Genomic DNA, 26,104 nt, shown 5'->3' with positions numbered 1-26,104 from the left:
TGAAGTTTCCCGCGGACCCCGAGTCGATGATAGCTGTGACAGATATACAGGTTTCTTCAATTTTTAGATTCACAGGGATCGTGAGGGGTGCTGAGACTGTCTGGTGATCTAAAACGGAGCTTACCATCATATTCCCAGGTCTGACGGGGCAGTGAAGTCGAAAGTGTCCCTTGCCACCGCAGTACATACATAATTTTAATTCCCTCCTCCGGAAACGTTCACTCTGGGAGATTTTGAAGGTATCGATTTGCATTTCTTCATCTTGACTCTCGGCCGCGAAGCTCGTAGCATTTTGATGAGGAACAGGAGGATAGTAAGACTGATCGGTGTAGCAACTCTGAGATCTTTGACTCACTCTCATGGCCTGTTGCAAGAATTTCTCGAGTCCTAAAGTGTCGTCATAGATGGCCAATTGGAGACGTAGAGCTGGATTCAATCCCCGACGAAAAACAGAAATAAGAGCTCGTTCATTCCAACCACTGTTGGATGCTAGAGTGCGGAATTCCACAGAATATTCTGATAATGACTTTTTCCCTTGCCGTAACTGTAACAGTCGTTCTCCAAACGAGGAATCCTCCACAGGTTTACCGAAAACTTCTCTGAAATGTTGCTCGAACTCTTGACTGTTTGCAACCACAGGTGATTCCTTTGTCCACAAAAACTCAGCCCACCTCAAAGCCGCTCCAGATAGTTGTTGGATGATAAATGCTACCTTTGATCGTTCAGTGGGATAGAGCTGCGCCTGCTGTTCCAGAGCGAGCGAACACTGTAACAGGAACCCATTGCAATCCTCCGCCCGGCCAGAGAATGGCGCTGGACGCGACGGTGGATTTGCAAAGCAGGTGATCGAAGAAGTGATGTTCCCGGAAGAACTCGCAGAGGAAAACACAGACTGTACTGAAGGAGCGGGGGCTGGTGAGGGACTGACAGCAACCGCTGGTTGATTTGAGTCCATGATGATCTTCACCTCTTACTGTTGTGGGTCAAGCCTTCTGTCAGGATTCAGACGCGGACAAGAAGGTAAGTGATGAACATTGACTTTTATTTATTTAAAAGTGAGTGAAGAACTTAGGTTTGCAGGTGTTCTATGGTGCTCGTGCAGAGGATTCGTGGCAGGAATTCCAGGTGAGTAAATCCTCTTCATAAAGCATAGTGTGAATAGAAGGGCAAGTCAATGACGTTTCCTTTTTCCCTTTTCCAGATCGCTCGTGGGCAGACCAGATCCAAGGAGAAACTCGATGTGAGTAGATTCCTTGCAGTGCATGCAATGGCGAATTACCCAGTTCAGTGATACTTGCTTATTTTCTCCTTTTCAGATCATCCAGAAAGGAACGAGACTCAATACAGGATCCAGGGCACAGAGAACGGAACCACGGAGCGGGTCCTGGGAACATCAGAGCAAGAGCACAGAGGTTAGTAATACAGGTAAGTATACTTTACGTTCCAGACTCGAGATAACTTGGAGGTAGACAAGTGAAACTGGTTGTGGTCCTTTCCTGTTGGAGGCTTGACAATGAGTGACTGTGAATTGGGTGCTTTTGTGCTGGTTGTGAAGGGCGTGCTGAATGGAAACAGGTGCAGGTGATTAGTACTCTGGGGAACGTGATCGTTGCGTGGTGGTTTGTGAGGGTTCTGATTGGCTCCTGACACCTACGTTTCAGAAATCATATAGGCTACTTTACAGAATAGGTTTGTTCTTTGGAACAAAACTGTGGGCAAACGGACAGCCCACAGCGCCAATTTAAGATATTCTTTTTGCCTTTCTTTGCACTATCAACATCTGAAAAGGTCGTAAAATGTTTTGTGTTTAAAAATAATATTGATAGGCCTACAACGATTTAATGTAGGCTATGTAGCCTAAATGATTTTTACACAAGTTACTGTCAGTGGCATAATTTGTCACCAACCAACCAACTATTTTGCCCCTCGTATTTTTTTTTATATATTTTTTTATAGTAGGCCTACTTGTTTTATATTGAGACGAGACGACAATATCAGTAGACTAGATAATGCTTGAAATGATACGTGAAGAACCGCTGAATAAGTTGGCTACTAATTCCGGCTCTTTGAAATGAACCGTTCGAAAGAACCGATTCGCGGATGAGTAGGACTTCACAAGAGCACGAGCAGGCCTCGCGCCAAAATGATATCGTCGCAATAAACAAATATTTGTACAATGCCAAAGAGTTAATACTGGATAAAATCGCAGATACATCTTAAACTACCGAATGAGCGCTTCTAATAAACATATTTTCTCTTCATTGACGCAATTTTGTACTGGTAAGCACAATTTGATACGTAAGTTACATGAATGACCTTGTACAATTAGTGAAGTTAATTTAGCCGGCAAATCTTAAAAAAACAGCTTGACCATTACATATAAACTCATTATAGAAACATTTTAGTTCATATTTCTACCATACTTATATTTTTGAGCTGAGTTGAATGAGTGAGAACAAACAAATTGTCATCGAGTCGACGCAATAAACACTGAATAGTAACGTAACGTTTTACTAACGTTAAATCTTTATGAGAAACTAGACCTGCCAATACATCTGATATACATAGTAAAGATTAATTAATAGTAATATTTTTCATTTTTACACAATAATATTGCTACATCTCTCAGACAGTGTGAGGAGTGAGTGTGAAGATGTGGAGGAATCAAACCCAGAAACCAAACGCAGGTAACGTTAGGATTTACTGTCACATTATGAATTCCTATGTTACTTGGTTGGAAATACCTAAAAATAAGAGTTGGGTCAGTCTATGTCTTCCATCTACTATCTAGATAATCCAATTACTTGCCATTTATTATTTCCAGAGAGCTCCTGGTAAATCTGGCTAATAATTGAAAAACTGTTTATCTGCTAATACAACACTTTGCTGCAGTTAGTGTTATTCAGGTTGCTGGAGCCTGAAATCAAAGCAGAGTTTTGTCTCTCTGTGTTTCTGCAGGCTGTCTCTCCGTGCCTCTGTTTAATCAAAGGAAGAGGAGCAGACTGCCTTTGACATCTAATCCCTCTGAGAGTGAGCTCTTCACTGCCAACCACTACAATGAGAGACAATCCTCCTCCTCCTCCTCTGCTCTTCCCAGTATGTGTTTCCACTGCGTCAGTCTTGTATCTAATGCTGAATAAACATGTACCAAGTTCTGATGCAGCACACTATGCATCAGATGTTCTTCCTATTCATTTTCCAACTCAATATATTCTGTCATTATGTTACACTATAATACACTGAATAATCTTTGTCATATAACTTTAATTTGTGCAGCATTATAAAGTGGTTTCAAGTTAAATAAGTTATAAAGTGTAAAGAAAACAATCAATAGACAGATCATAGATTATATTTACAGATCATGTCAAGTCAATTTTATTATAGCGCCGTTCACTCTGTTTCAAAGCATCTTTACAGAAAGTCATGATGTTAATTTTGCACATTTAAATTTGCTCATTTTGCAGTTAAGAGCTGGGCGATAGGAAAGTGTTTCATACGGCAACAATATAAACAATCAAGCATTGAGATTTTCTATATAATATATATTGCTTTTTGTGAGTGTACTGTATGAATGCGGATAAAGCCAGATATATTTATCAGGGTTTCTGTGGGTATTAAAAAGTCATAATTTGCTCTTGCTCAAATTAAGCCTTTAAAAAGGTCTTAAATCAGAGCTGAAAGTCTTAAATTCATAAAGTCGTGGCATTAAATGTTGCATGCATTGCAAAAAATGTGCTTCCTCAGTATTTTTGTCCTGTTTTCTAATACAAATATATTTAAATGAAGATGCATTTACTTGAGATGCAAATGTACAATAAAGTCTTGAAAAACTGAACAAAATGAAGCGAGTTCATGCTTAAAACAAAAACAAATATCTGTCATTGACTTGTGAAAACTTACCTTTGAATTAAAGTAAGTTTTTCTGAGCCCACAGGCAAATATTTGTTCTTGTTTTAATCATAAACTCACTTCATTTTGATAAATTTCACAGAGAACAAGACTTCATATTTTATGCAATTTTGTATCTCCAGTAAATTCATTTTGATTTAAGAATCTTCAGATATTTGCACTGGAAAACAAGACAAAACTCCTGAGGAAGAACATCACTTTTTTGCAGAAGGTACAGTAAAAATGATTTCCATATTCTAGTGGCTGAGAGCAGAGCGATTCAAGCTTTGTGTGTAAAAAAAAAAAATGGATATCTGTTGGAAGTGTTGATAATACAACTCAACTGTGATTCAACCTAGACATTTACACTTAGAGAACATATTGACATATTGAGTTCCCTTCCATTTATTCCTTAATTTTTCTTTACTTGGTCTTAAAAATATCTTTAAAAAGTCTTAAATTGGCCTTCAGAAACCTGCAGAAACCCTGATTTATAGTAGTTGCAAATTGGAGTAATTCATTCATTATTGGGTGATATGGAAATCTGTAAGGTTTCACACTGAAAATTATGAGCTCTGCAAGGTTTTGTTCAATTTATAACAATTTGGTGTTATAAATTAGTGACAAGCCTAATTATAGTACACTTGTTTGCAGACAAAGCTTATGATGTCATGTCTTTCATTACAATGTCTTATAAAATATAACCCTAGAGTTTTTTGTTGTTGTTTTTTAGCTTTAGGCCAGAGTGGTCGATGGAACCAGCAAGCCTATCTTTCACCTCAGCAAGCCAGCATGAGATCTGCTGCTTCACCTGGTGTGGCAGGACGAGGATATGCACCTTTACCTCACCCAAAAAAACCTGTCTATACCCGGTACTCAACTGATACTCATAAATCAAATAATGACTACACACCCAGAAAGGTCTTGAAGCTGCTGGGTCCGAATATGTGCATTATTTCTTCAGAAACGCAAGATTGCTAGATCAGTTGCCTTCCATAATTTGAAACAGTAAAACCAACATGCATTAAAATACCAAAATAAGATTGGCATTTTATAAAAAATAAATAAAAACTGTAAAGGAGCTATTTCTTTCTGAACCGAGCCTTAAGAAATACTTTCATTTAAGTAACCTTAGCAAACACTTAAACTACATTTGTAAACATGAACTAACAATGAACAATTCTTAAAAAATATTTATTAATCCTAGTTTATGTTAATATCAGCATTTATTTATACATTAAAATCAAAAGTTGTATCTATTAATATTATTTGATATACCTGAGCTAACATGAACTAACAATGAACGGTTGTATTTTTATTTAACTAACTTAAACTAAATTATGTAGTACTGTACAGTATCAAATGTATTGCTCATGTTAGTAATGCATTAACTTATGTTAACTAATAGGTCCTGATTGTAAAGTGTCACCTAACCCTACAGTACGTAGTCAAGTTGATTCACTTGCATTAAATAATATTTTTAAGGTGAATAAAACCATTTCGTTCTCATCTTACTGCATCAAGCACATTTTATTTGTTATCCTGCAAAAGATTTTTGACAGTATATTTTGTATTTGTCACCGTTTTACCTCCAGGTCACAGACAGAGCAACAAAGGCCTCCAGTGAGACAGGATTCATTGCCAGCGTTTGGATCCCAGCTTCATGGTGGCTTTCCAAGCAGCAGCTCAGCGTCGTTGGGCCAGCCCACATGGTCCAGCGGCGTTCAGAATCAACAGTCGTTTAATAGACTGGCAAATTCTCCCAGAATGCCGTACCGTCCCCAACAGTGTACACCCACAGCAGGAAGCACCCAGAGCCCTGGAGCTCAGAGTCAGAGCGGAAAGTGGAAGTTCAGACCTGTTGGACAATCAACCAGTGAAATGTGGGCAAAAGAAAAGATGGACACCTCAAGTGTCCAAACCACCCCTCAGAAGCAGGTGTGTGTTACTTTACAAGTCTAAAGAGGCGGTCATTTTAGACTTTGAGCACGCAAAATTTCTTTGGATTCTGGAATGACGTTGCACTTTGCGATTTAAAAAAACGTAAATTAAACGGATAACAAAAAATAATAAATCCTAAAAGTAAAAATACACAGTCTACTCCACTATCATGCAATGCTGCAAACCTCCAGCTTTAAAGTTTTTGTTTCTGCAGCTTTTAATTCAGCTTAGAGATCACACTGTGACATATCAATCTTCTATCTTCTATCTAAAAGTAAAAAAAAGTCTTACGGGTTTGGAATGACATGAGGGTGAGTAGTTAATGACAGAATTGTCATCTTTGGGTGAACTAACCCTTTAATAGATCTACGGTACTTTTATAATCAAGTTTTATTCACTTTTGATAATAGCCAAAGTTAAAGGCATAGTTCAATCAAAATTCTAAATCAGGGTTTCTCAAACTCGGTCCTGGATCAACAGTCGTTTAATAGACTGGCATAATAGACTCTGCACTGTCCTGCAGAGTTTAGCTCCAACCCTGATCAAACACACCTACCTGTGAGTTTCTAGTGATCCTGAAGACCTTGATTAGCTTGCTCAGGTGTGTTTGATCAGGGTTGGCGCTAAACTCTGCAGGACAGTGGCCCTCCAGGACCGAGTTTGAGGAACCCTGTTCTAAATCAAAGAACAGTTGCAATTGAACCGAGTCTCCCATATTTTGATCTTTATTTGTTTGCCTTTTTGGAACTTTACAACCCTTGTCACTATCTACTTACATTCAATTGAATTATCTTCTTTTTGTGTGTGGAAAAAAGTTATTACAATAAGTTTTTCATATCATAAGTTTCCTCTACTCATTTTTTTTGTCTCAAAGATTTTCTGCTTCTCAGTATAAAATGTTGTTTTGATTGTTCAGCTAACATTTATTTTCCCTCCTGCTGGATAGAAGCCCCCTCGTGAGGTATCGCTGCGTCTTATTTCTACTGTTATTGAAGGAATGAAGCACTGGAGCCAGTATAAGAACAGAGTACCAATGCTGTTTGAGATCTTTGGTGAGGAGACTATCACACACATGTGATCCCCTCGATATGAATCGTTGTCTAACAGTCCTGTCTCTCTTTACAGCCACACTGGACTCTGCAGTTACAGTTGGAGAATATGGAGCCAAGAAATTCCTCATGAGGGATGGTAAAGAGGTCGTCCAGTGTCTTTACTATGAAATTGTGAGTCTAGGAATATTGGTCCTCTTCCTGAGCTACATCCTATGGGCCGTTCACACAGAACACATTTTTTCCATTCCACTGCACTACTTTTCTTTAATGTTTTTCACTGTAAGCACATGCTAGACTGACGTGTTTGACCTTTGCTTTCGCGTCTTGTGCAGTTCTAAAAACATGGTTTTAACTTATTTTCAAAACACATCTGATCTCTAGACCTTGCAGGGTTTTTTTATTAGCTATAAACAAACAGTTATTTGAAAGCGCAGGAATGTTTCACAATATAATATTACTGTTTTACTGTATTTTTGACCTTTCAACGTGATGACGTAGGTCCCGGCGCATTGCAGATTAGCTAAATCCGAACAATTGTAGTTAAAAAGTATATATATATATATTTTTTTTTTTTGAAAATGACCTATCGTTTCGCTAGATAAGACCCTCTTCCTCAGCTGCGATCGTGCACAGCCGGTTAAAGCACTTCAAAGACCTTTGAAACTGCATTGATTTGGACTTCAAAACGTTGCTTGCAATTGAAGTCCATTATTCGAAGAAAAATCCAGAAACTTTTTCCTCAAAAAACGTATTTTCTCTTCCACTGAGGAAAGAAAGACATGGATATCTTGGATGGCATTGGGGTGATTAAATTATTAGGAAACTTTCATTTTGAGGTGAACTAATCCTTTAAGATGATTTAAAGGAATAATTCTCCCAGATATTAAAATTCTGTCATTGTTTATTCACCCTCATGTTGTTCCAAACCTGTATGACTTTCTCTGCCTCACAGAACACAGATGTTTTAAAGAATGTTCACACTTCTCTTCCATACAATAAAAAATAATAGATACTGTGGCTGTCAAGCTCCAAATATGACAAAAAAGAATCGTAAATGTAGCATAAACGTGGTCTGTAAAAATTGAGCTCATACCACAATATTGCTGTAGATGGCCGTAATTCTCCAAAATGTTTTTTAATGTTAAATTTGTGGGTTTAGAACACCAGAGATGAAATTACAGATACAGATCTGAAGAAACAAGAAACAATTAAAAGAAAAAAGATGCTCTCTCTGGGTTATGACTTGCGCCCACTTTTTTCCATTGTGCATTTTCTATTTTTTCAAATATGAGAAACCATTAGGACTGCACACTGTTATGTGATGTTGGCAGTGGTAGGGACACCGTAAACATGTATGTTCAGAGTTATAAAGTCATTGTATGTCTTTTCTGTAGGATCAGATTCTGCCCAGACTGATCAGAGGTCAGGTGCATCGCTGCATCGGAAACTACGACAGGCAAAGGGACACAATGACTTGTGTGTCAGTCCGAGCTGCTTCACTGTCAGAGCAAAGGAATGCGCAGGAGGCTGTGAGAGCATCAGATGCAGAGATGAGGGGTGTGGTGCTGGCTCTCAGTGAAATCTGATGTGGATCGAGTGAGTAACACGAGCACAGACTTTTACTGAAGTTAGGGTTGGTTCTGTTTTGTGAATTAGTTCAATAAGAGATGATCTTCAATTGTCTGTGAAGGTAAAACAGTATCACAGTAAATCTGTGATCTGTATCGGAAGATTTTGATTCTGTACGCGATGAATGAATGTTACTTTGCATTGTTCTGAGATATAATTTAGATGCATTTATAATATTTGAGTTATTATAATTGAGATGCATTTAAAACATTTTGTTCTAATTTGTGTTTATATAATCTCGAATTATTATAATTGAGAAGCATTTCGAATATTTTAGTTCTAATTTATATGCATATCTAATCGGAAGGTATTGTAATTTATATGCATATACTATAGTATTTAAGTCATTTTAATTTATTGTAAGTTGTCATAATAATTCTAATTTATATGCATAATATTTGAGTTAGAATGTATATGCATTTATATTGTTAATTGGTGCATTAAAAACCAATTTGTATTCAAATCCAAAACTTGGACAATATATTTTTAAAGATTTATTGTCGTCTTCGTCAGAGACAATTTATATAGAGACATGCCACTTCCTCAATCCTCAATACAACTATATAGGGAAAACCCGTAACGCCAAATATGGCGGTTGTATGCACATGCCCCTCCCCTCCCGCTGGAAAGCCAATCGTCTGCTTTTAACAGTCAAGCCGGGAAACATGTAAGCCTATCGTCTGGTTCCACTGACGCATGCGCACAGTTGAGGTTTGCGACAGCGGAGACGAGAACCCTTGCGCATGCGTAGTAAACGTAGAACCTGTGGGGAAAAAGACCTTTTAAACCTTATTTTGGGGCAAAGTCATCAAACTTTTTCAGCGATTTTTATCATATTTTACTGCTGTTTCTATACAAGCAGTTTTTATGTCCTGGTGACCAGTGAAAGTGCAGTTCTGACTCTCTGCCCATTCATTTAGATAGGAGCCTGGTCTTGTTAGTCCGAAATAGCTGCCCGGAGGCGTTGCCAAGATGGCGGCCGAGTGGCATGACTTGCCTAAAAGGACTTTGTCTTCGTTCAAAAGACTTTGAAGAATTTGCTAAGTTTATGAAATGATTTATTACAAAGAAGAAACACATAACAGCAATTCGTTAAGGATTTCAAAGGTTAAACAAACACATTGATGAGGTAACATCTCAAAATATATCTTTCAAAAGGGAACCAACCATCAGGATGTCATGTTACAGAATTATTTACAACCAAAACATCACAGTGGGAAACCCACAGCACTAATCTACGAGTTCTAAGAGCTACCAGTGATCAGACTTCACATACATACATGATCATAAACAGAACTCAAGAATGCAAGTCGCCGACACCAGCAGTCAGAGGACGCCAGTGTACACCTGCAAAAACACATTGAAAGGGCCTGCTATGTTTGACATCTGATGCCAGTTTAAAGTTGTGCTCTGTCCTCTGAGCTACAGCTTATCGTTAACAGTTAAAGGTACACACATATTATGGGGGGTTGTTGTTTTTTTCTTGGCTGTATGCTCATATATATCATAATAGAAGTCAGAGTTAAATCTACTAAGAGGGCAGTTGAGTGCCAATGTTATCAGCCAGTCTGAACACATAACACACAAATGAATCAACACAACAGCAAAAGTGAACCGAGTGCAATATGGAATGATCCTAGTAGAAGCTTTAGCTTCACTGTATTGCTGTGCCAAGAGTAAATGCATTAGCACATTAGATTAATTTGATCGTTTAAATTTCTTAAAGTGATGCATGAATCTGTCATGACAAATCAGGACTGAAATGTTTTTTGTTTAATGACTTGCTAATTTAGCTTTCATCATTTTGTTCTTTGTTTGAAACCCTCTCAAAACACCATCATCTTGGCAAGGAGCTCCATCATTAAAGACTTTCGACTAAAACGAATCATCATTGAAAGATGGAGACATACAGAAAGAATCGCACAATGTTAATCCAACAAGAAAGCATTTACAAAATGTTTTAGAAGTAGATTACCTGATGAAAGGTACTTAAGTCTTAGAATTAGCAATGGTCAAAAGGCACAAGTTGGTTAGAAGTTGGTGTTTTCCAGAACATAGTGTTTCAGTGTTAACTAAGCCCAACTTTAAGTTAAGAACAGCCTTGCTCCTGATTTGTGTAATCCTGAATAATTCAGTACTAGTATGTGTTACAGCAAAAGGAGGCTTTCACAACATTTCCTGTTCACCCAGTTTGGAAAAATGCAAGGTTTTACTTGTGGGATCATTTAACTTTCACATACAGTTGTTGAGAAAAGTCCATGCTTCTGATCCATCCATGGCAGCTTGAAGCAACGGCCTTGTCCGTACTATATATACAGTTCCTTGATGGCTCTCACAGGGTTATGAGAAACAAAGTGAAGAAAAATACAGTGTGAATTTAAGACTCGTACGGAGAATAAAAAAAGGTTTGAGTTCACTTAAGCCACAGTGTTGGTCCTTGAATAGGTACTATCATGTGTTAGAAACTGTATAATGCAAAAGTCAGATTGACTGAGTTTGAGTTCAGTTTCTCTCAAACTGTTTCTACTGAATCTGTTGATCCATTAGCAGAAGCTCTAAATAAGCCCATTTTAAAAGGGGCTGTCATTTTTTCCCCTTTCATTGCATGCTGACAAGTCTCAGTAAAAAGTCATTGGAAAATCTTGCTCAATTTTCATTTAATTCGCTATTTTTGGTTTTGATCCTTGCAAACAAAATCTCGAAATTTTCACCATGGTCCATTATCCGTTATTTTCAGTAGCTAGTCCATAGAGGTCTTCAAAAACAGACAAAGCTTTAAAACAAATTAGCAAGAAGGGAAAGACAGACCAAAATCCATATAATCCTTTTCAAATGAGTTTTTCACTTGGGAGGTTGATTGTGTTGGGGGGAAAGGACCTTATCGAATATGGGAAGACGCCAGCACAATAAAACAAGACGAATAGAGGGGATGAGGGCTCTCGAGTTCTGCTCATCTTGATGGCATCATTATTACCAACCATGGCAAATGATGCAGAGACTCAGCAGTCTGTCCATCCTCAGATTGTTGTGTAAATTATAGCAGTGATGGCTGAGCAGGTTGAATGTTGAAGGTGCTGATCTTTAAAGCTCTATAACAGGGTGGGCAAGGGGGTGGGTGACAGATGCTCCTTGGGGGCGTACTTGGCGAAGAAGGGCAGGAAGAGTGTGAGCATGACACCTACGATAGCCAGCATGTAGCCCCATCCTATCTGACACTCCCCGGCGTAGTAGATGTCCGAGTCTCCGCAGAAAGACTTGACCAGGCTGGAGTTCAGACCGAAGGGGTAAACCAGTAAACCAGATGCCATAATGACCACTAGAACAGAGACACAGAGAGGAAGCAAAGCAATTATTGGTGGATTATGTACACAGTGGGAAAGCAGTACAATGGAAGTTAGGTGTAAATTATACCTCAAGACAATTATAAAACATGGTGTTCAATTTGAATGCAAAAAAAAAAAAAACTTTGAGTTTCAGGACAATATTACAATGAAGAAAAACAAAGCAAAACAAGATCAAATCTACTTAACCATACAAACAAATAAATAATAAGTAAATAAATGTGTGGCTTAACAAAACAATGAAAGTGCACAGTCTGCATGAAAAAGAAAATGTAACTGAAAATGAGATTCAGTCTAGGTCAGACAATAAAACATGTTCCATGACATTAAAAGCATCCTAAGCTTTATTAAACTGGTTAGACGAACAATAAAAAAAGTGATATTTTAAAACCCAAAGAAAATTCTTTTTTTTTAAAGTGGTTGGTTAATTTATTGTCTTTTTTGACACTTTTATCAAAAGTTTATTTTAAAATATTAATAAATTAAATAAATAGTAAAATAAAACATTTAACATGAAGAAAATAATTAATAAAAATCTAAATAATTCATGAAGCACTTACTGAAATGAGAAGTAGGCCTACCTTTTATTAAACATGAGATATTGTTTGACATCTACATTTAATGTTTATAAATTCTGTTGGCTATTTTTTTTTTACTGCTGTAAATTTATCATTTTTGCCCTCAATACCTCTTTAAAATACTTCTGACTGGTCAGAAAACTTAAATTTTAAATATTGTAGTATCAACAACATTGCTCAGGGTGGCAGTAGTGCTGCGTCTCTGTCCAATGAACGGATCATTAATGAAAGAAAGGCCCGCAATACTCTGCAGTTTTGACATGGAAATATCAAACATACACAAAATCATCAGCCCTTATATGTCTGAAATCAAAATTCATTGGATGATGAGTGACAGTCCATGAGTGTGAGTGGTGTATGGTGACTGAGGAAAAGCCATTAGAAGAGTTTCTAGGTGATCCATTTTCTCAGACATTTCCAGTGTTAAAATCATTTGCTGTCAAATATCTATTGAATCATGCGATCCATTTCTATGTTGGCTGAGTACCTGCGTATTTAATTTGATTCAATTAAAGTCACAACAACCATTATAAAATGTTTAAAGCTGGATGACAATATAAATATATTTAAATAGTATTGATAAATAGTATTTAATTACATAAACATATTGAGAAAATATTTTGGGGTCAGTAAGAATTTAATACTTTTATTTAGCATTGATGCATTTATTTGATCAAAAGTGACAGTATAAACTTTTACATTGTTATAATCCTGAAAAAATAAATGCATCATGGTTTCCACAAAAATATTTAACAGCACAACTGTTTTCAACGTGGATAATAATGTAAAAAAGTTTTCTTGAGTATCAAATCAGCATATTAGAATGATTTCTGAAGGATCATGTGACTGAAGACTGGAGTAATGATGCTGAAAATTCAGCTTTGATCAAAGAAATAAATCACATTTTCAAATATAAAAAAGTTATTTTAAATTGTAAAAATATTTCACAATATTCATCCATGACTGTATTTTGATCAAATAAATGCTGCCTTGGTCAGCACAAGATACTTTTTTTCTTAAAATATAAAAAAAATCTTACCAAACTTTTGAATGACGGTGCATTTTAATTATGAAAAACTATTAATACTGTAAAATATTTCCCCTGACATGTAAACAATAACAGAATGTTATTCAATTGTTGCTGCAGTGATGTGATGAAGAGGTGTTTCTATATTTAAGTATTTTAGCACGACCTTATCGACCACTCAGCATCAGTTTAATCATCGCAAATATCGCATGAAACCCCGGCTTATCCTCAACATACTGCATAACCGGTAAATGACTTAATGGCTATTTTCGCCCAGGGGTGCAGAACATCTTAATTCATCTATCTATTATCCCTCTTCAGGCCCTCCACACAAAAACACCCACACTAAGAACAGTGCTTTCCTTCTGTTGAATGGCCTCAGATCCAGCTGTGCTTGTGTTTATCAGCGGGAGCCTGGCATCTCGAAGCTGCTCTGCTAATGACATCATCATGTCCTTCTCTAGCTTTGACTGTATCCACACAAACGGCCTCTCCGGCAGAGCAAAATCACTGCTATCAGTGGATGTTTACACTCACATGACAGGGCATTCAATGAGTCTCAACAAGCTATTCAATAGAATTTAATTTTAAAGGCAATCTTCAATGAAAGACACATACAGATAGTGCAACTGTATGGAGTTTAATTAAAGCGGGTCAAACCAACAAGAGCTTCACTGCAGAGGCTTGCAAATCTCAGGGCCAATTGCAGTCTAGATCAGATAAAAGCTTGAGCCCGCGTGTGTGTGTGTGTGTGTGTGTGTGTGGCCTGGTATACTCTACATTATGGGGAGAAAATGTCCCCACAAAGATGGCAATATCTGAAATCCTTGTCCTTGTGGGGGCATTTTTTGGTCCCCAGGTGGAAAACAGCTTATAAATCATACTAAGTGATGTTTTTTGAAAATGTTAAATGTAGAAAGTTTTGTGATGGGGAGGGTTAGGGTTAGTGTAAGGGGATAGAAGATACAGTTTGTGCAGTATAAAAATATGCCTATGGAAAATCCCCATAAAACACAATATGTGTGTGGGAGAATGGGACAGCTGTGTGACTACAAAAATACACCTTATCAGACACTGAACTGCGGTCTGTCTTTAGCTTTAAAGTCCACATCGTCTTGATTCTCAGATTGCACAGTGTTACAAAGTGTACTTGGTGTTTTGGTACATGTGGCTTTGATTCACAGATGACGTATAAGGTAGCCACTTAATAGTGGCCAAATTTAGATTCAGGGTCAACGAGTACATAAAGCTAAAAGAGGCAAAGAACACACTTCAATACCAAAGACATGGCTCAAAGGAATAACACAGTTTAAATACTAGTTGAGCTCTATTGACAGCATACTGTCGACTGCGATAGGAAATAATTAACTCATAAATGAAATAATACAGTATATCAGTTTGTATAATGATACAAAACAATATATTGACAGAACAGCACTTACAATGGAAGTGTATGGGGCAAGTGTTACAGCTGCACGATAGACTTCCATTTCAAACTGACTTTGTGGTAATAACAATGAAATAAAAAATATTACATTTAAATAGGTCCAAGCATTTACACTGTATTTTCCAGACTATAAGTTGTGTTATATCATCTGAAACATGCTTCGACTTCTATTCTAGAGCGACTTATATAATGCTAATAACGTAAAGCACGCAAAATAGAGTATAAATAAATGCACACACAAATACACGTGAAAAACAAATCAGTCCTAGCACAGGTGCCACTAGTGTTGCAGAAACTACATGGGTTACTTCACATTTAATGAAATGAAGGAGATAATCGCCTCCGTGCACACTTTCACTTTCATTTCATCAATTCGTTTAGGCTTGGCATTTATAATAAATGTTGTTTATATAGACTTACACCACTATAAATTATGTTATGGGTTCGGTATTTTACATTATTCGTGAATAAAATAATAAAAAGCAACTTATACACCTATCGATGCGAGTTTTCCCAGTTTTTTTTCCTCAACAACACAATTTTGCCCCCGTGTGATTTAAACTCAGGTGCAGTGTTGAGTAAGTTACTCTAAAATTATGGTAATTAATTACTAGCTACTAATTAGATCCTCAACAGTGTAAATAGATTACTGTACTAATTACTCTCTCTAAAAAGTATTGCATTACTTACTACTAATACAAGGTGCTTAAAGTGCTTGAATTTGACGTTTTGAAATGCAAGTCGTGGAAAACCCTTGAAAACAGCCATATTTATGAAGCACTTGAAAAGTGCTTGAATTATTGAAAGACTATGTGAAATTAGTGTTAAAATTTATTGATAAAACAATCTTTTCACACAAAATCAACGCTGGAACCCGTCGTCTAATACAGATATAGAGCCATTTCGCATGGCTATGAGTGGGATATTGCTCATGTAAATATCCAAGTATATGTTACTGTCAGGTTGTAGCAGGCTGCTGAAGACGAGGACACGGAATAAGCGATATAGATATTTATTAACAAACTTGACTTCTATAAACATACAAAAACAAAGGGAAAGGAACTCCAGGACTTCAAAACATACAACCATACGCGGACGACGACCAACAAACACTGAGGGAAAACACAGGGCTTAAATGAACAGGGACTAATGGGATGATTAACAGAAAACAGGTGCAGGGAATTTCTAATCAGACATGGCGGGAAAACTAACAGGACTGAACCAAAAGTCACAAAAGACGGGGGAAACAAGATCTCAAGACAGAACTAAAACACATTGAAATCGTGACAGTACCCCCCCCTCTCCGAAGGCGCGACCTCGCGCCGTACAACATCCAAAGGGGTGGGAGGGTGGGCGCCCTGGAGGCTGACGAGGGCATGGTGATGCATTGACAGGAAGCCTCCAGGGCGGAGCTGGTAGCTTGGGGAACCGGGGTGGAACCGGCTGTGGACGTGGCCATGGCGGAGCTGGATGTGGGCGTGGCCACGGCGGAGCTGGACGTGGGCGTGGCCACGGTGGAGCTGGACGTGGGCGTGGCCAGGGCTGAGCAGACGAACCCTTGGGCGTCCAGGGCGGAGCTGTCGGACCCTCGGGCGTCCAGGGCGGAGCTGTCGGACCCTCGGGCGTCCAGGGCGGAGCTGTCGGACCCTCGGGCGTCCAGGGCGGAGCTGTCGGACCCTCGGGCGTCCAGGGCGGAGCTGTCGGACCCTCGGGCGTCCAGGGCGGAGCTGTCGGACCCTCGGGCGTCCAGGGCGGAGCTGTCGGACCCTCGGGCGTCCAGGGCGGAGCTGTCGGACCCTCGGGCGTCCAGGGCGGAGCTGTCGGACCCTCGGGCGTCCAGGGCGGAGCTGTCGGACCCTCGGGCGTCCAGGGCGGAGCTGTCGGACCCTCGGGCGTCCAGGGCGGAGCTGTCGGACCCTCGGACGTCCAGGGCGGTGACGACCCTTCGGACGGCCACGGTGGTGAAGACCCTTCGGGCGGCCACGGTGGTGAAGACCCTTCAGGCGGCCACGGTGGTGAAGACCCTTCAGGCGGCCACGGTGGTGAAGACCCTTCAGGCGGCCACGGTGGTGAAGACCCTTCAGGCGGCCACGGTGGTGAAGGCCCTTCAGGCGGCCACGGTGGTGAAGACCCTTCAGGCGGCCACGGTGGTGAAGACCCTTCAGGCGGCCACGGTGGTGAAGACCCTTCAGGCGGCCACGGTGGTGAAGACCCTTCAGGCGGCCACGGTGGTGAAGGCCCTTCAGGCGGCCAGGGCGGTGAAGACCCTTCGGGTGGGCGCCCCCCCAAAATTTTAATGGGAAACTTGACAGGACAGGGGGGAACCGGCAGCAACGAGAGTCTTGGGCTGGGCAGGACCAGCAGTGACGAGGACTTTGAACTAAGCAGGACCAGTGGCAAAGGAAACTCTGGGCTAGACAGGACTGGCGCAGGATCAGCGGGCTCTGGCGCAGGATCAGCGGGCTCTGGCGCAGGATCAGCGGGCTCTGGCGCAGGATCAGCGGGCTCTGGCGCAGGATCAGCGGGCTCTGGCGCAGGATCAGCGGGCTCTGGCGCAGGATCAGCGGGCTCTGGCGCAGGCGACGGGCTCAGGCTCTGGCGGGCAGGCGACGGGCTCAGGCTCTGGCGGGCAGGCGACGGGCTCAGGCTCTGGCGGGCAGGCGACGGGCTCAGGCTCTGGCGGGCAGGCGACGGGCTCAGGCTCTGGCGGGCAGGCGACGGGCTCAGGCTCTGGCGGGCAGGCGACGGGCTCAGGCTCTGGCGGGCAGGCGACGGGCTCAGGCTCTGGCGGGCAGGCGACGGGCTCAGGCTCTGGCGGGCAGGCGACGGGCTCAGGCTCTGGCGGGCAGGCGACGGGCTCAGGCTCTGGCGGGCAGGCGACGGGCTCAGGCTCTGGCGGGCAGGCGACGGGCTCAGGCTCTGGCGGGCAGGCGACGGGCTCAGGCTCTGGCGGGCAGGCGACGGGCTCAGGCTCTGGCGGGCAGGCGACGGGCTCAGGCTCTGGCGAGCAGGCGACGGGCTCGGATTGGCTGGACGGAACCAGCGGTGCAGGCTTGGCTGGGCTGGACGGAACCAGCGGTGAGGGCTTGACTGGACTGGACGGAACCAGCGGTGCGGGCTTGGCTGGGCTGGACGGAACCAGCGGTGAGGGCTTGACTGGGCTGGACGGAACCAGCGGTGCGGGCTTGACTGGGCTGGACGGAACCAGCGGTAAGGGCTTGGCTGGGCTGGACGGAACCAGCGGTAAGGGCTTGGCTGGGCTGGACGGAACCAGCGGTAAGGGCTTGGCTGGGCTAGACGGAACCAGCGGCGAAGGAAACTCTGGCACTTCTGGACCGATGAGAGGAGGAAGATCGGTGAAGTCATCAACCTCGTAATTAAACTTAACTACGCAGGGAAGCTCAGGCTCGATGTCTCCCACGGTCAAAGTTGAGCCGCTCAACCAAAGGGCATGGTCTAGGTATTGAGCCAGGGAAAAGTGAATCTTCCCACCTGGCAAACAAGACCGGATAGGTTCATTTAACCCTATCCTAAAAAAGTCCTTAAGAGCCACCTCATTGAAGTCCACCAGCTGAGAGCGTTCACAAAACTCTCCGACATAATCCTCTATGGTGAGGTCTCCCTGACGTAGGTTCAGGAGAAACAGAACTGCTGGATCCATACCGTCAGGTATCTGTTTCCTTTTTGTAAGGGTTGGTCGTTCTGTCAGGTTGTAGCAGGCTGCTGAAGACGAGGACACGGAATAAGCGATATAGATATTTATTAACAAACTTGACTTCTATAAACATACAAAAACAAAGGGAAAGGAACTCCAGGACTTCAAAACATACAACCATACGCGGACGACGACCAACAAACACTGAGGGAAAACACAGGGCTTAAATGAACAGGGACTAATGGGATGATTAACAGAAAACAGGTGCAGGGAATTTCTAATCAGACATGGCGGGAAAACTAACAGGACTGAACCAAAAGTCACAAAAGACGGGGGAAACAAGATCTCAAGACAGAACTAAAACACATTGAAATCGCGACAGTTACAGCTTTTATTCTTCAGGTCAATCATATATTCATGGGAGAAATAAATCAGTTTGAATAAGGAAAGTGATATCTTTGTCATATTATCCTTTCAAAGTTGCCACAGTCATTGCTTGTGGTGCACCATTTTGTTTTATTAGGTTTTATTTTTGTTTATCTATTTAACTTTTTTTTAGAATTTAGATATTGTTTGATAAATGAGATCTCTGATTGTAGTCCTTGAAAAGCAAAAAAGTACTGCTTGAAAAGTCCTGGAATTTGATTTTACAGTATCTGTACGAACCCATTGTAAATCCCATATCAACCAGTTGAGCAATACAAGGATAGACGTGAAACTGCTCTTTTAATTCTTTCAAATAAATCATATGAAATAGCACAAACTATCTTCAATTACAGTAATTAATTACTTCAATCAGCCAATAACGGGCAATTCAGTTGGAATGATTATTTGCTGAGGTTTCTGATGTCATATGTTGAGGAACACAGAAATTTGAACAGCGACACCAATGGTGACACCTATGATTGGCTGATCATGTTGTCAACCAGATAATTCCCCTCTATCATGTCGTAACAGCATAAATCCCCTGAATGTGCAGACTGATCTCATGAAATGGCGTATGTATGACACGCCAATTCGTATTTCCATTTTTGGCGTCCTATCAACACGCATAATCGCTTTTCAGCGTGTTTATCAACGCCTTTGACTTAACATTACATTACTGTGTGTATATATATAAAAATATGACCCCAACCCCGTCCCTAAACCTACCCGTCACTGGGGTTAATACTATTTATGAGTCTTCCCCTACCATCCTAGGAAAAAAAATATCGCTCCACAGATGTAGATATGAATTTTGCTTCGTTTCGCTCAGACATTTAACGGCGTACACATACACGCGGAATCACTCGGACGTTTAACGGCGTAGACATACATGCAAAAGATGACTGTTCATTTCGGCGTGGACATACACGCGGATAGCTCAAAATGCGTATAGATAACACGCCACTTGACTTGAAAGTGGCGTGTATGTTTACGCAAAGTCATGATGTCATGTTGCAGAGTGCCAAGCTGATAAAAAATGGTGTTAGGACTAATAATGTTCTCCTCCACCAAAGCTCTGAAATCTCATTTGTCCCCACATTCAGATTCAAAAAAATGTCCCACTGAAGTTTTGCACACTGATGTCTTTGACCACAAACGGCATTGGCTCTTACATGTGTTGTAACTGAATGTGGAAGAATGGAAGGACATGAAAAAATGTGAAACCAGCACACAGAGCGTCAGTAAATCACGACAGAAGTTTCATTTTTGGATCAACTCGCCATTCAATCTTTGATCAGTGATCGATTTTCGCAAGTGTGAGTGTTGTAGCCACAACAAGACACATCTATATTCCTCTGACCTTTAAGTCATGATATATCATGCAACCATATTCTATTTTCTCTCTAATTTAAACTATGCTTTAGTGTCTGATATAAGCGCTCTGTTTGGTATGGAGAGGTTAGAGGTTACATGGCATATGTTATCTGTCCTATTCCCATTCTCCATCTTAAAGCAATACTGAGCCGCAGAACCTCATTTCTTGCTTGGCAGGGTTGACTAACCACACACACATGCGACCTGTGGCCGCTGCTGTAATCCACTGGCAATATGTGCTTTGGTGACAAATGATTTGATGATGAGATTCAGTGAATAGTGTAATAACATTCGAACCTGCCCTTCTCATAGCATGCGTCTCACAGGGTTTGATTCTGAACCAGAGCGGAGACTTTCCACTGTTTCCACTGCTGCTATTCATTATGACATGTTCATTGGACGTGATGAGGTCAGTGTCACCATCACTTTGAATGATAGTGCTGTACGGATCTGCTTTAGGGATGATGGTAGACACGTGACAACCGAGTGTGAACTGCATGTGGCCAAAAGTGTGTGCTGTGGACCTCTTGTGGAACTGCAACTGAAATGATAAATGTTAATTGTGAATGAAATTAAATAAATATACATTTGAAGATGTCAAATTCATTCTATCTATTTGATTAAAATAGCATTTTTTCCTGCTGGTTTTATTCAATTCGATTCAATTCAATTCAAACAACTTTATTTATCCCCGTAGGGCAATTCAGTTTTAGCCTACCACTCGTATCAACAAGACAAGACGACAACACTTAGTCAAGCATTCAGAAACACTGTCAATGACATCATATTGCATTTGGGCACCAGAACAAAGCAAATACACAGGCCACAATACATAAACTAAGCAGAGACAGACGTTCAAGTAGATAAATAGATAATAATACTAAGTAAATAATAAATAAATAGTAAATACAGAGGTTTACGATGCCTGGCGTTGCCGCCTAGTTGCCGCCGTCAACAGTATTTAAAAACCTAAAAAAAATTCAAACCCTCATCCTGACACTAATTTGACCAGTTTGTCCTGTTACAACATTATAGGTGGGAATTATCTGATTGACTAGCCTGGGAAAACCCAGACAACTTCCGGCAAATTTAGATTTGCTCTGAAAGTTAGTCTGGCAAAGAGCTCATTCAAGCTCATTTCCAATCCGTCGAAATCGAGGCACCAATCAGAAACGTTGGGGCGGGCTTTACACGATGACGACAGCGCTGGGATTTTGAAGCAGATTTTAGCCTACATTACAAAGATGGATGCCGACGTCGAACATCACACGTTCGAATCAGCTATCGCGTCTGTTTTAAGCGATTTAAACGTTTCCTTTTTGTTAAAAATTCGAACAAAGAGCAACACTCGGAGATGTTTCTCCGCCGCTCTGCATACGTCATCTCCTTCATCGCTCTGATTGGGTTTAGGTCTATCCGCGACGTCCGTTGGTGACGCCCCTCTGGAAATGATTTGTCTATGACGCTTTGCCAGACCATAACTCAGTTACAACTGAGAATGGTCTGGTTTTAACCAGGCTACTGATTGACAGCATGATCAGCCAATCACAGCGACGTGAAAGCACTTCACTGCTGGAAAGCAAAATATTTGTTAGGGCAGGGACTAACTAATAAGCCATTCATTACTGCAATGAATATTTCCTTATAACCAGAATAAAAAAATAATAAAAAAATTATCAGTGATAGTGGCCTTCATTCATAGTACATTCATAGTCAAAATGCCATTAAACAAATAATTAAATTCTCTCTTTATGTTGTTTCTACATTAATTTAGAGATTCAATGTGAATATATTAATGTTAGGTGTGATTAATTGCAGAAATCTGTGTGATTATGTTTTTTAAAAATTTTATCCATAGACAGTCCTAATACTTTAAGTAATATTTAAGTTTTATTTTTGTACTGTTTATAATTTTTCATCCAAAATTCTAAGAAAATAATTTGGTCATAGGACCAAAACTATATTTTGAGGGGGAAATCCATGGAATTCAGTGAAATGGATTTAAACTTCGTCAATCGTCACTTTATTTCGATGGTCCACTTTAGACATTCTACTAACTATAAGTAACTTTGCAACTACATGTCAACTACCTGTCATTAGAGTATTATAAGGCTATAGTAGACTGTTAGGTTAGGGTTCAGGTTAGTAGAATAAGTTGAGATGTAGTTGCGAAGTTACTTACAGTCAGTAGAATGTCTGTTGGTGGACCAAGTTAGTTGACATGTCACCAAATTGTATTACCAAACTTTTTCTTTTCTTTTTTTGTAGTGAAAACATTATCAAATTCTTGTTTTGTTGTTTTTGTTGCTTTTGTAACTCTGCATTTCTCTGCACACACACACACCAGTGGGCAGCTGTTTTTGCTGTGGCACCCAGTGAGCGAATGCGGTTTGGTTGCCGGTATTGAGAATCGAACCCGCAACCCTCAGGTTACCAGTCTGACTCTAACCATTAGGCCACGACTGCCCCGCGAATATTGAATAAACAAACACAAATGACATGGGGCATATAGATACTGTACGAACGACAGGCTTTCAGTTCTGACTGTAGTCATAGGTTTTGTGTGGGTCTAGTCACAGGAGTTTAGCTGATAGAAAAGATTGGAAACCCCTGCACTAAACATTAAACAACAACTCAAACTTGCTCTAAGTTTAAAGTTACACTTGAGATTATAATAATTACAGACGTCTCTCTCTCTTTACTCTCGGACCACGTATGATCTGAAAGCCTCGTGAGTAATGAGGCAAACAGTGAAAACTCCTTCTGAAGCTCACGCTCTCAAACACACACACACACACACACACACACACACACACACACACACACATGCACACTCATAGAGAGTAAACAGATGAGCAGAAGCCCACAGCCCTGTCTCTGTAAATGCAGCTCTAGAATAGTGACTGAGACTAATGATACTTAATTATCAGGCAACTCTATCTGAACCTCTGAATCCAAACTGTTAAGCCTTCAGATGAAGAGCAAGTTCAGTTCAGTTATGCAGTGTACATCAGAGACTATATGTCTGAAGGATATGCAGCACTCTGTTGAGATCCACGTTTGAATCAGACTCATGACATTTCCTGATCCCATTCCCTCCTCTTTCTCGTTTCGTGTCTCTTCTTTCACTGTGCATTGCATCACCTTTCATATACGGGTTAAGAGAAAACAACAGCAATTCAAAATCATGATATTTCTCGTTTCAATTCACCCCCTGAACAACTATTCTAAAGTGAAGGTCATGGTAACCAACTAGTAATGACTCATGTGTTATCAAATCTGTCAAAAGCAATTACTATCAAAACCTCAAAAGCTTACGATGACTTCAGTCATTACTAGAGTTATCATGCTTTTCACTTTAGAATACTGTTCCAAATCATTAGTTCTGAGGGATTTGGTAATACTTGAGTCATTACTAGTGGGTTACCCGGTCCTCGATCTTCACTTTAGAATGAATTCTATATTATGCATTATTTGCATTAATTATGAACCTGTATATAGTAGTTCATATCGGTCCTCTGGGAGGTTTGAAAATAATAATATTTATTGATTGGCTACACTAAAAAAAATGTACACCTTTTTTTTTAAAAAGATTTATGAATTTCAATTTTATTGTAAAATTCCATCAAATTGAATTGAATAATCCTTACATATTATTCATATTTTGAATGAAGAATTTAAAATTAGTTTTAAAAATAGAGCTTAATAAAACATTTTGAATATGGACCATTTCCCTTTATGTGATTCGTATTCATAAATTTAAACATATTTTATTTTCTTTTTTTTATGAATATGAATCACATAAACTGAAATGGTCCATTCGCTTGTTCCATTAAGATTTGTACAAAATGTTTTATTAAGCTCAATTTTTTTACTCATTTAAAATTCTTAATTCATAATATGAAAGGATTATTCAGTTCAATTTAATTGAATTTTACTATAAATTCGTAAATCTTAAAAAATCTTAATTGTTTTGAGTGTAATAGTGAACTACCTGCTATTACTGCTATTACTTACTAATTCATTAATCAGAGTTTCTTGTTAGATAATAGTAGTTACTAGAATGATAATATTGCGTTACTCATTTTTTTCCTGTAGTTATTCATTATTGATGAAACCATATCCTGTATTTACCGCAATCTCAGAATTTTTACTATATATAATTTATATAGACTATACATTTATTTAACATAACTCTGACTTTATAATTCACTATAAAATCTCACAGTTCACTTTATGTCACAGTGTGACTTTATATTTCACATGATTTCTTTTTTTAAAATGTAACTCTCAAATCGCCCATTACCTGTTTTTAAACTTCAAGGTATAGGCTATATATTTCAGTAAAGTTTACTTGAACTGTTAATAAAGCTATACCTGTGGAACCACACGCACACACACATAAAGTGTTGTGAGTACAGTACGGGCCTCTGTTGTTTGAGTTTGTTTGCTGAAATATGTAATTGTGTTAGTATTCTCTGCACTGCACCTCTCGAACAGGTGTGTCGATTAGTAACAGGCCTTTCCAAACGAATCTCCACTGTCATCTTATCAAGTCATGAGCCACTACAACTTATGACCAGACAAATAAATGGTTAGCAAAATTGTATTACCCATAATTCTCTTGGTGACTCAGCACTATATCCAACAACGGGCTGATTTAGGGGCCTGTCTCTGAGCTGTTGGCAGGCAGTCTAACTGCTCCCTAATGCATTTATAGTTAATTAGACAGCAGTGAACGCCACCCAGATTGAGTCGGGCTATCCTGGAGTCCTCTCAGACCCTGCATCATGGCTTCATTACAGCTGCTCTGCATCTCTGCTCATCTCTGCTCCTTCCTAAATGAATTAACACAAAGAGTGGGATGTTGTGATTTGGTTAGTGTTGGGAGGAGCACAGGACTGGATTGAGTTACATTTTGAAGGGAGAGAGACAGATAGATGCTCATAATCACAATGTCTGTCTAGCTTGTCGTTGTCACAGTGTCTGGTTTATGTTCCTTGGGTCACCACTAGATGTCCTCCTTCCCCACGGTGTCCATCACACTCTTGAACTACATCCCCCATGATCCTTGTCTTTTCATTGCACTCAGCTGTCTCTTATCACTGATTATTGCACTCAGCCTGTTCCCCATTAGCATTGTCATTTCCCTGTGTATATAACCCTGTCTGTTTCAGTATGTGTCACGGAGTCCTTGTTTGTATCACACCACTTCTTAGGTCGGTTGTTGACTGTGTCTTGTTTTGTTCTTGTGTTGGATTGCTTCTTTGGATTTTGACCTCTGCATGGACTGGATTATGATGTAACGGATTGGCCCTTAATAAATATACTGCGCTTGGATCTTCTCTGTCTCCTTGAGTGTGGATCGTGACAGAAGGACTCCGTCACACCTAATCCAGCGGTATGTTTTGTAACATCTCTTCCCCAGCCACCGAGTGGGAGAGAAGGGAGTTTTTTAAGGGGACCCGATTGGTCAAGTTTCGCGGGACCCGTGGAGGTCGCAGTGGAGGAGGTGGTCGAGAGACTGTTCACGTCCCGTCTGCCCAGCCAGAGACTGTTCATATCCCGTCTGCCCAGCCAGAGACTGTTCACGTCCCGTCTGCCCAGTCAGAGACTGTTCACGTCCCGTCTGCCCAGTCAGAGACTGTTCACGTCCCGTCTGCCCAGTCAGAGACTGTTCACGTCCCGTCTGCCCAGTCAGAGACTGTTCACGTTCCGTCTGCCCAGTCAGAGACTGTTCACGTTC

General features: G+C 40.3%; 2 protein-coding genes across 2 annotated transcripts in view; one reads left to right on the top strand and one right to left on the bottom strand.

Moving 5' to 3' along the window:
• The first annotated feature begins 956 nt into the window (after positions 1-956).
• LOC130082426 (spermatogenesis-associated protein 22) lies at positions 957-8,686 on the top strand. Its single transcript, XM_056247279.1, is given in 10 exon segments — positions 957-1,020; positions 1,317-1,412; positions 2,630-2,687; positions 2,907-2,949; positions 2,952-3,096; positions 4,622-4,760; positions 5,505-5,826; positions 6,776-6,881; positions 6,955-7,052; positions 8,276-8,686. Coding segments are annotated over 10 exon segments (1,263 nt in total). The 3' UTR covers positions 8,468-8,686.
• Positions 8,687-11,585: 2,899 nt separating this feature from the next.
• LOC130082479 (LHFPL tetraspan subfamily member 7 protein) overlaps positions 11,586-26,104 on the bottom strand; it is a 171,188-nt gene continuing 156,669 nt past the window's right edge. Inside the window, exon 3 of the mRNA XM_056247330.1 lies at positions 11,586-11,826. Within this exon, the coding sequence (XP_056103305.1) occupies positions 11,600-11,826 (227 nt within the window). The 3' untranslated portion in view covers positions 11,586-11,599. The remainder of the gene's footprint in view (positions 11,827-26,104) is intronic.

Source organism: Rhinichthys klamathensis, unplaced genomic scaffold (assembly GCF_029890125.1).
Source record: "Rhinichthys klamathensis goyatoka isolate OS25496 unplaced genomic scaffold, OSU_Roscu_1.1 h1tg000046l_1, whole genome shotgun sequence".
Lineage (NCBI taxonomy): Eukaryota > Metazoa > Chordata > Actinopteri > Cypriniformes > Leuciscidae > Rhinichthys > Rhinichthys klamathensis.
This window is presented reverse-complemented; position numbering and strand designations above follow the sequence as displayed.